Consider the following 11,993-nt stretch of genomic DNA (forward strand, 5'->3'; position numbering starts at 1 on the left):
GAGTGACCGACTGAAAGGGAATGTCTCGGTTACGTATGGTAACCCTCGTTCCCTGAAGGAGGGAACGGAGACGTCACGTCCCGTCGCCACAGCTCCTGTACCACCGCTGAGCGGCCGGGTCACCGGCTCGGCTCCTCAGCGAAAACCTGAATATGCGCTGCATCTGCTGCCTACTTATACTCACGCTGTGATCAGCGGCAGCTGGATGCAATAATCGCATGCCAATGTGCATTGGCTCGTTTAGTTTACACTCGAAGTAGATTGGTCTCTCTAAGCGAGATCCGAATTTCGTCGGTCATCCGACGTGACGTCTCCGTTCCCTCCTTCAGGGAACGAGGGTTACCATACGTAACCGAGACGTTAATTCATTAGTTAACATAAACTGCCAATTAAAAATTCTTCTGAACATTCATTAATCTTAGGTATTCCAATATTTAATAACACGTTGTTAAAATCGAAAGTTGCAAGTGTGTTATTTAATGAGCTAACATGAACTAAGACTTGTGTTTTTTTAAACAAAGATTAATAACTTCTGTCGCAAATGTAGCTATTGCTCATTGTGAATGTTAATGCATTAACTAAGGTTAACTAATGAGGTCTTATTGTAAAGTGATACCTATTGGTCTTTATAGTTCTTTTGCACTTTAATCTGTGTAAAACTTTTGACTTTATACATTTTTCTGTATTGCTTTATTGCATTTAAATGTTCAGTTATTTTTGTTATAAGAAAAATGTTATTAAACCTGTTATACTGTATTATGACAGCACTTTTTTAAACTAAATTTCAACATCGTGATAATACCGCATACCGTGATAAAAGCATTAGCAATTAATCGCAACATGAACATTTGATACCGGCACATCCCTACATGTGTGTAAATATAGTTGGACGTGTGGGGGTGTGGGAGAAATAGAGACAGACTAAAAGAGATGGGAAACAGAAAGAGAGACAGAGAGTAATTCCACTGAATATTACCTTTTTAAACATTGATGAAACTCATGATTAAACTTGAATTCGATCTCCACAACAAACCTATATATTGCTGAAAATAAAGATGAATTGAATTGTAAAAAAAGGCAATAATTACCTTCATGTTATGCTGATAAATGGTCAATATTATAAATAATTCAATAATATTCTGCTTTAATAAATAGCTAAACCATAAAAAACTAAGGACTAAAATGAATCAAAAAGTTAATTTAGGCATCATGGCACTATAATGGACATAATGAAAAATGGATATTCATTTTGAGATTTTAAATATTACATTTAAGAGTGTTATTAAATTAACTTTAAGTGAGTTTTACATTAATGTATAAATTGGGGGAAAGTTTTCAATAAATAAATCAAACAAACTTTATTCATACAGAACCTTTCAAACAATTCAATGCAATAGAAAGAGCTAAATGTGAGCAATGAAAATAACAAAAACTAGATTATAATAAATGAGTAAAATAAGATGAATTAAGAATATCCATAATGAAATGTTGATTAATCATAATTGAATATATTGGTATATTTGTTTTTGCAATATTTTCCCTATATGCCACTCAGCTGCAAATGCATGTGCAATGATTTGTCATGCTAATAAAGCACATAGACAAAGAGACAGCCAGGAATTAAGACAGAGAGAGAGACAGAAGTAGCGGGGTGGTGGGGTGAGCACTACCTGTCTGGATGGAAATTGTAAAACAGTCGGTGAACGCCAGAGTTTATTTTCCTTCGGCCGTAGCTGTAACACAAGCCTCATTCATGTGACTAACACACGGTTACACAGTCACACTGACACACCTCGACACTCACAGTCACACACCCTGACCAACGCTTTCCAATGCTCACACTGAACGCATTCACATGAATACACAACCCCTCTCTTCATCAGCAGCGTCAACCGCTCGCCTCCACGACTCCTGCTCAACCGCCGTCTTCTTCAATCATCAACTTAACACATACAGTATTAATGCATTTACTGATGTGTTTGTATAGCAGTATATTTAACCAGTTAAGCTGTATTTATTAAAGGGATACGTAATACATCAGTACCACATTGGTTCTCAGCCTATATTGCATATTGATTAAAAAATATATATATTTGTATCAGTCGATTTTGTATTTGCATAGTGTGCATGGCCGTGTTCTTTATATTCACATTCAGATTACCTTCACAACCTAATTATTTAATAATTGAGCACATCTCCAAATGAATATCCATATTCTATACTGTACATTATAATGGTGTGATGCCTAAATTCATTTGTAGGATAAGTAATTATAGGCCCTAGTTTATTTTTTTATTAATTTAGACAAAATATTATAGAATTTATATTTTGACCGTAGCATGAAACTAATTATTGGCTTCAGAAATAATTTCTTAATATCAGTTCATCCCTAATATTCTGCATAGAATTCATCAAAACATGACCGCACACGTTTTTCAAAAAGAAAGTCAATACACAAATGCTACTCCATCACCCCGCCCACTACTCACCAAGCATCCTTAAGCCCCGCCCCTTCCATTTCCACACAATGAGTGATAACAAATAGACGCCAACAATGACAGGGGTGAGATGGAATTAAGGGCCTGTAGCGGCGTACTTAGCCAAGTATGAATAGCGACCGACCACAGTTATGTTAATGGTAGCATTACGGTGCACCAATTTGCTGTTTTTCCAATATCTGTGACAGGCCACTATTGTGCTGTCAAGCTTACACAACAATTAGCTCACGTTTTATGGACATGAATACAAAGGACATAAACCACTGCTAGCAAAATATTCTACCCGAACACAATAGACATTCAGCCTCTTGAAAGCATTTTCACCACGGTGGCTGCACCAGGAAAAGAAAGTCTTTATCACGGCGCTCGGTGTAAAATATAAAATCGGCCCGAGCGCTTGCTTTCTTTTTACTAGATGAAGTCATTGGAGAGGCAACGGGACCGAGCCCGCTCATTAAGAGAGCACATCATGGAATTGTTTCTGATAACCATCAGCTTAACACAGAGAAACAAATCAATAGGTGTTGGCTCGGTTCATTACGTAACAGTCAGAGAGAGATGAAAGTGCTCTGTTTGGTCTTTTCTGCTCTTCTGGAACGAAGGTAGCCTTATGAAAAAACATTCGCCTCTAGCCTTCGAAAGCCATGCAAAAACAACCTGGCTCAACTTTCCCGATTCGCCGTCATCAATCTTTACAAGGTCTGAGATATACTTCCCTCCCTGTTTAAGAGCTAATGGAGAGGAGGAAATGCTAACAGGGCAGCTGTCCAACTGAAGCTGGGGCAAACGAGCGCCCTGGGGCAACTTCTGATGATCAAGCAAAACAACGACCAGCCTGGATCAAATGTTGAGAGAGAGAGAGAGAGAGAGAGACAAAGAAGGAGATGAGGAGAGAGAGGCAACAGAGACAGAGAGATGGCCTGTGAGCACTCAGGCATACTGACGGAGTGTGAGTCAACACTGCATGGCGAGGAGAGGAGAGGAGAGGATGGAACAACTCAATAACAGGAAAAGACTGAGAGAAAGACAATGTGTCCACTACAGAGTTTCTGCTAAGACAGTTAGTTGCGTGACTGGGAATGACACAGCTGGCCGGACAAAAGGGGGAAAATGTTGGTGTTTATTTTGTGTGGTAACATAACAGACTGTGTAGAGGTTGTATAACAAACAATCATTATCTACTATTCTGATTGATTTGTAAAATTTCAGTCATGGACTATTTTGTATCTGTCATGTTATACTGATTTGTGCATTTACATTTGATATCGTCTTGTTATGGCCAGTATTGAATGTATCTTTACAAGAATTAAAAATTGCAATGTAATGCCTAAAAACAGGTTACCCAACAACTGTCTAACTCAAAAAGCAGCTAGTTAATGCATAAGGTGTGTTATTCAGTGGTTCTCAACCAGGGGCCGGGGCCCACTAGGGGGCCTCTGCAAACTTCCAAGGGCCGCAAGAACACTTGAAGTAATTCAAAATGTTATATTAAAACAATCTAAATTATCTAAATGCAAAAAACACTATAAAACAACTTGTTAAATGTGTAACTTGTAAACAATTTTTTTTAATGTTAAAATTATCCACTCAACAACTTTTGAGGAAAATACAGTTCTTGAAATATATATACTGTAACTATGAATAAAAAAAAATTCACAGTTAATTTTTTTTATCTATGACACTCTATGAATTCTTACTTTCTTCTGTGAATCAAAATGTTTGAAAACAAGCAGCTGTCATCACTACAGGAGAAGTACCAGAGGAAATATGCAGATGGGGGCCTCTGAATATTGTCTTGAATAAAGGGGCCTCTGCATTAATTTATGTCAAATTAGGTCACAAAACGTCACATTATTAACAAAATATGACTGATAAGCATCAGTCTGGTGCAATGGGACAGTTCTATTTATTAATGCACAAAAGTGCTTTATTTTGCGTTACTGATAACAAAAGTAATTATGCTACATCATTACTTTGTACATCAAATTTTTGCTATTTTATTAAAGTCGCTTGGTTTGTTTCTTTCCTTTTTTCCCTGTTAAAATGATGGACAACATTTGGAATTATCCATAAATGCTGTTAAAATGTAGTAAATTTGTTTTTAATTAAAACAACTCTGACATTGTCAGCAGGGAATTTACTTGAATAAAACAAAAATTGGATTTGCATTTTTTCTGTTACTTTAACCGGACATTGTGTCATTAGGAATTTTTAAACATCCCAAAAAAAAACACCTTCCGAGAAACCCTGATATATGCCTACAAACTTGGCTTTGTGATAAGGATGTAAGTGAGAACTATGCTTCATAATTCCTAAGCTTTGTCTGCCTAGTCATCAATAAGTGCACTCTCTGGAGCTCTTCTAGGAAAGATCACTCCACATGCTACAGTGGGTGAGAAAGAGCCTCACAGGTGTGTGCGTGTGTTTATGTGGACACTTATGTCACTGTCGGTCCCCAGAGCCCCTCCCACTGGGAGGCCACCGCTAATTCAGGTGGCGACTGGTCGGCAGATAACGAGCACATTCACATTCAGCACACACACGCTGAGCACCACATATGAGATTGATCACCATCAAACCCGACTCCCCTCGCATCAGGAACGTCCTGCGGCGACAGGACCCGAGCGGTGTTTGAGCATGTGGGACCGGCTGTCCTGAGGAGAATCAGAACATGCAGTAACAAGACAAATGTGGCGTTCCGCTCACCTGGTGCGCAGCGGCATCTGGCTAATGAGAGCATGTTAAAGCAAATGAAGGAAGTGCCATCTTTTTTCCCTGTTAAAATGATGGACAACATTTGGAATTATCCATAAATGCTGTTAATATTTAGTAAATTTGTTTTTAATTAAAACAACTCTGACATTGTCAGCAGGGAATTTACTTGAATAAAACAAAAATTGGATTTGCATTTTTTCTGTTACTTTAACCGGACATTGTGTCATTAGGAATTTTTAAACATCCCAAAAAAAAACACCTTCCGAGAAACCCTGATATATGCCTACAAACTTGGCTTTGTGATAAGGATGTAAGTGAGAACTATGCTTCATAATTCCTAAGCTTTGTCTGCCTAGTCATCAATAAGTGCACTCTCTGGAGCTCTTCTAGGAAAGATCACTCCACATGCTACAGTGGGTGAGAAAGAGCCTCACAGGTGTGTGCGTGTGTTTATGTGGACACTTATGTCACTGTCGGTCCCCAGAGCCCCTCCCACTGGGAGGCCACCGCTAATTCAGGTGGCGACTGGTCGGCAGATAACGAGCACATTCACATTCAGCACACACACGCTGAGCACCACATATGAGATTGATCACCATCAAACCCGACTCCCCTCGCATCAGGAACGTCCTGCGGCGACAGGACCCGAGCGGTGTTTGAGCATGTGGGACCGGCTGTCCTGAGGAGAATCAGAACATGCAGTAACAAGACAAATGTGGCGTTCCGCTCACCTGGTGCGCAGCGGCATCTGGCTAATGAGAGCATGTTAAAGCAAATGAAGGAAGTGCCATTTATTGCTGCATTAACACAGGCCCCAAAACACGGCAAGCACATGTGAAATTAACCTAACCGCCAACATCACAGCCCTTCACTGGTATGTTTTACCCAACCCAACATCTGCCCACAGAAATCTTTCAATTAGTGAGGGTGCCAGATTTATCTAGAGTTTTTCTTTTAGCGCAGAAAGAGGAAGAGAGAAAATGTTTTTATATAAAACTTGGAATAAAAATTAAAATGTAAAATTAATATATAAATATATATAGTAATACAATTTTTCTTATAAAGTCTTAAAAATTTATCATATTTTTCTTACTGCATTATATTATATATATTTATACTACATAATAATAATATAATATATTGTATATAATCAGTGTTCGAACTATACCGTGGACTTTGGGGGAGCCCACTTGTTTTCGTGCGCTTGCGCGTGCCTCAAAAGAGGGCTTACAATGACTTACAAAACAAAGCATCAGGCTGTCTTTGAGTTCACATGAACAACAGTTAAAGTTACTCCTCGTCAGGCTACAGAAGAATACCATAATTCCTCCGTTCAATTAGGCCTAAGACATCGACCTTCACTGGTATGTTTTACCCAACCCAACATCTGCCCACAGAAATCTTTCAATTAGTGAGGGTGCCAGATTTATCTAGAGTTTTTCTTTTAGCGCAGAAAGAGGAAGAGAGAAAATGTTTTTATATAAAACTTGGAATAAAAATGAAAATGTAAAATTAATATATAAATATATATAGTAATACAATTTTTCTTATAAAGTCTTAAAAATTTATCATATTTTTCTTACTGCATTATATTATATATATTTATACTACATAATAATAATATAATATATTGTATATAATCAGTGTTCGAACTATACCGTGGACTTTGGGGGAGCCCACTTGTTTTCGTGCGCTTGCGCGTGCCTCAAAAGAGGGCTTACAATGACTTACAAAACAAAGCATCAGGCTGTCTTTCCCTGTATATAATTTTATATTTTGTAAATATATGCGTGTGTGTGTGTGTGTATGTATATTTCTCTTTTTGACCCACAGAAACCTCAGGACAGGATTTCCTCAAGACCAATTGGTCAACTAGTCATTGAGCCAACCTATCACCTGTGAGATATGTATGTGTATGTGTGTGTAATAATAATAATATATTATATATAATTTTCTTATTAATTATATATAAAACTGCATCATATAATATATTTATATATAATTTATAAAAATGTATATATTGTATGTACATATGTTTATAAAACAATTATATTTTTCAGGGTCAAGTTAATGCAAATGCAATCTAATTATACAGGTTCTCCACAAGACCAATTAGTCAAATAGTCATTGAACCAAGCCACCGACTAGTTGATTTTGAACATATAAAATTTTGCACATCCATTTATAGTTTAATTTCAGTCCAGGTTTTAATGGCTGATTTTACATTTGGGCTTGGAAATTCTTTGCTTAGGTGGTACAAAAGTACTTATTCACAAAAGTAAAGTATCCCCAAAAAGTTGCTAAAATAGACTGATGATGAAAATGAGCCAATTTTGCCATTTTCAGAAAATCCCACATTTTTCTGAGGTTTAATCCACTTCCCATTATGTACAGCCAACATCCCCATTTCCACAGGCAATGGAACAGTTTCAGTTTCAGGAAGAATGAGCACAAGAAACCAAACAAGAAATCCAGAACTGAATGACCAAATAATACACAAATGGTGTGGACCAACCGAAATCTGCTGACTCTTCTGCACCGATTTCATCAAATATGTTAATCAAGACAAATTAGTCAAAACACCAACATGCGAGAAACAGAAGATTCTATTTTCCTGCAGTGTTTCCGCTGGGCACAGATTGCGTGTGGGCTTGGGTTAAAGCCATGTTTAAGAAGGCAGCGCAGTGGCCCACGAGAGGTGAGAGGTCATCTGTGTCTCACGTCTCTTTAATCAAAAAGGCTGAAGAGCAGACAATTTGAGCCGGCAGAGTTGTGACTGTGGTATTAAAGAGCAGTCGGCAATTACACAAAGTGCAGTACAAAAAGGGAATAGACACACCTCCATCTATTTTGCTCTCTTTGAGTCAACACAGGCCAGGTAGAGTGCAGCACTACAGCCAAACACCCAGACAAACAAAGACTCACAATGCTTTTTAGACAGACACAAACACGCTAGACAGACAAAGCCAGAACAGAAAAATGTGACCCCGGACCACAAAACAAGTCATAAGGGTAAATTTTTTTAAATTGAGATTTATACATTATCTGAAGGCTGAATGAATAAGCTTTCCATTGATGTGTGTTAGGATAGAACAAAATTTGGCTGAGATACAACTATTTGAAAATCTGGAATCTGAGGGTACAAAAAAATATTGAGAAAAACGCCTTTAAAGTTGTCCAAATGAAGTACTTGGCAATGCATATCACTAATCAAAAATTTAAGTTTTGATATATTTACGGTAGGAAATTTACTAAATATCTTCATGGAACATTATCTTTACTTAACATTCTAATGATTTTTAGCATAAAAGAAAAATCTATAAAAGAAAAATCTATAATTTTGACCCATACAATGTATTGTTGGCGATTGCTGCAAATATACCCGTATGACTAGTTTTGTGCTCCAGGGTCACAAATGACTTGAAACAACGAATTAGCCATGAGCAATTCCAATAGCGACGTGCCTTTAGGATGAAGATTCATTTCAGACAAAATCAAACCGATAGGCATCTTTCTCCTGTCTGTGGGACTCAGCAGGTTTGAGAGCCTTCGAGGGTTCAGATGCATCTTCTGAAACACTCTCTTGTTTCTAACTCTCGCTCCAGACTTCCCACCTCGCCGTCTCAGGACGAGGATCGAGATAAACAGCTGAAACAATCGGGTGCCCACTTTAATCCTCTGCCAATCCTGTTTGCCAGAATAAACAGCCCATCGAGGCCACAAACAAATACGAGAGCAGAACAGATATGGAAGAGCAGAGAGTGTACAAGAAAAAAAAGAAAAGAAAAGGTGACCGGCGCTGGGGTCACCCAAGCCACACTCTATTATTATTGCAACCAGCTACGTTCGAATGAATCGAGCGGCACAGGGCGCTTCCTGCAGCAGAGCCGGCTTCAAACAAGCTGATGGCTCTACAGGGAGCATTTCGGAGCAGACGACACCGAAAGACGGACACACTTCACACTACCGAGGCAGGATGGCATCGAGCCACTCTGCTGACATGCACACATTTACTGGACATTAATACTCCTGCCAAACTGCAACAACTCGAAGGTAAAGCTGTCTGAGAAGCAAGTCCTGCTGCAAATATCAGCTGTTGATTAGTGCTGGAGGGATTATAACGTGCACTCTAGACTGCGGGCTTAAATACGACCACAGAAGAATAGAATTATCACATTAGACACAGATAGAGCAACAAGTCTGTGGGGATTTTAGCGAGAGACTAAATGAGATGGAACATCGCTCCAGGCTCTCTGTAGTTTACATTACACCTGGATTAGAAAGCTAAATTAACACCTCTGCAATTAAAAAGAAGCGTACCACATGGAAGCCAAATGGTGATGTTAGTATTAGCCTGCAGTGAAAATCTGTTCCTGCCTGCATGTTTTTACATTATCCAGATATACATGAACACAATTAGGATGATTTTGTCTTCAATGAGGAGAAAGCTGTTCAGACACAGCTACTGATGACAGAGAGATTTCTAATTAGATTAGGCAAATCTATGTTTGAGAGAATTATGTTAATGAGATGATACATGATAATTAGTATCAAATAATCGTAAAAAAAAAAACGAGGCAGACTGATGAGGGAGTGTAGCGCTTTCACCGAGGTGGGGCGTTTAAGGTATTCTGTGTGAATTAATTAGAAACACTTTAATGTTTTATACACTCTGGCTGTGAGAGAGATGCCTAGAAGGCATTCCTAGATATGCGCATCATACATTTTGAATAACATAAACATCAATATACCCAAAAAAATGCAGTCTAGGTATGGAGCCAACTAGATTTTAAGACACAACCATAGTGATCCATCCATCCATACAGTTTTGTTCTCAAGTGGTGTGCACAACTGTCATTGCAAAAACATTTGCTTTTTGACCAAATAGTTGAGTTTTAGAAGCTGATACTCCATAAAAAGAGAAAACGTAACTATAAAGAGCTATTTTTAGCTGATCTGACCCTACTCTCACTCATGTTACCTAATGTAGTCACTGTCCGCACAATGCAAGGAATGGAGGGTCTGTCAGCAAAGCCGCAGGCAAAGACTCAGAGCAGGAGCATCATGTCCAGATAGATAACCCAGCACTTCGAGCTACAAACTGAATGGAGGATGTTACGAATCCACAAAATCAAAATCAATAAAATATGTTGGTTTTAAACTGCCACTAAAGATTTTTTATTTCCAAGGTGTCAGTGAGGACAAAATTCTTTGGTGCTTTTTGTGTCACTGTTTGGAAAATCTGCTTAAAACAAGTCACATTTGACAAATGATATATAAAAGGAATTTATATGAATTGACTATTATATTACATAATAACATAGTTTACACTACATTTTTAGAACATATTAATGAAATAATACTGAAATCAAATTTACGGAAAAATAAAATCAACTGAGCTGTAATAAATGAAAATTCATAAACCTAAGGGGTTAAGCACTATTGCAACCCAAGTAAAAAAAAAGTAAATACATTTTAAGACATGTTGAATATTGGACGTTTCAAGTCAGGATATTCCAGTCTATATTTTGACTTCGATTAGTTCATTTATGTTATCAAATAAAACGCATTTTAATTTACCTAAAACATTTGTATATTTTTTATTATAAAATTGCTCGATAAGAAGAAATACGGCGTATTTAATAAAAAAACAGACGCTTTTACACGATACCCATAGCGACGAAACCGGATTATAGATCATACATCCATTCACTCTTCATAAAGGTCACGAAGAGATCATTCTCACCAACAATATGACATGAACGTGATCCGAAAGCAACGCCTATTCCGCCGATATACACAATTGCAATGGCAACAACTTAATGGGAGTTTTAACAGACAGCGATCAGTCACACGAGATACATAAGTATCCAACAAAACGGCATCTTACGCGCCGCGCGCGATTGTCACATTCTCATCCGCGGAATACAGTCATGACAACAAGAGCTACATCTCATCACATCACAAACAAAACCCCCAGCCCGCGTTGTTCTGTGAACGCAGAAACACCCCTAAACACTGGGTCTGGGGATCAGGCATAATTTCCGACCGAGAACGGGCCCGTTATGACGGCGGACCGCGAGGAATGAATGGAGCGCGGTGAACGGGGAAATTCCGCCTTACCGGTTGCTGTTTGTGTCGATTGGACGCTCTCCCCAGCGGCGGCTGCTGATGCCTCCTCTGGACGCCGCTCTTCTGGTACTCGCTGTAGGCGTTGTTGATGCCGATCCGGTCCCTCTTCTCTCTGCCGTTGTCTTTTCGCTCTTCTCCGGTGTCCAGACTGCTGAAGTTCCACACGATGAGCGTTTGGACCAGCAGCACAGTCAGCGCGGCGATTAACGCTGACCGCGACCGGCGAGCCAGCTTACGGGCGCACAGACCGCCGTACATCTTCACCCTGAAGCGGCGAGGTGCCTCTGCCGTGCGCCTGACGGTCCACTTTGTGGCTCAGCGTCGCGAGACAAGCGCGGAGAGGGAGGGAGAGAGAGGCGGTTGGCAAGGTCTCCGCTTTCGGAGAGAAGATGAAGAGAGAGAGAGAGAGAGAGAGAGAGACGGGGGGGGGGGGGATTAGATATGGTCTGCGCCCCCTCGTGGTGACACAGGTAAACTAAACGGGGGTACACGAAATGGGCGCCTTTCCATTTTGGAAAGGTGATTTTTTTCATCTTTAGTAAACATTTTATCTGGCAAACAATTACTAAATTGTTGTGTTAGTTCATTTGGACATTTTGATATACGTTGAGGGTAGCCGTGACTTTAAAAAAGCAACTGGTTGAGGAG

At 39.1% G+C, this 11,993-nt stretch overlaps 1 protein-coding gene across 1 annotated transcript in view; it reads right to left on the reverse strand.

The window, feature by feature from the left end:
- The window catches only part of LOC107733871 (xylosyltransferase 1-like), a 77,579-nt gene extending 65,801 nt beyond the window's left edge, over positions 1 to 11,778 (reverse strand). Inside the window, exon 1 of the mRNA XM_016545701.1 lies at positions 11,337 to 11,778. Coding sequence (XP_016401187.1) covers positions 11,337 to 11,603 — 267 coding nt within the window. The 5' untranslated portion in view covers positions 11,604 to 11,778. The remainder of the gene's footprint in view (positions 1 to 11,336) is intronic.
- Between the last annotated feature and the right edge of the window lie 215 nt (positions 11,779 to 11,993).

Source organism: Sinocyclocheilus rhinocerous, unplaced genomic scaffold (genome assembly GCF_001515625.1).
Source record: "Sinocyclocheilus rhinocerous isolate Xijiao unplaced genomic scaffold, SAMN03320098_v1.1 scaffold189, whole genome shotgun sequence".
Lineage (NCBI taxonomy): Eukaryota > Metazoa > Chordata > Actinopteri > Cypriniformes > Cyprinidae > Sinocyclocheilus > Sinocyclocheilus rhinocerous.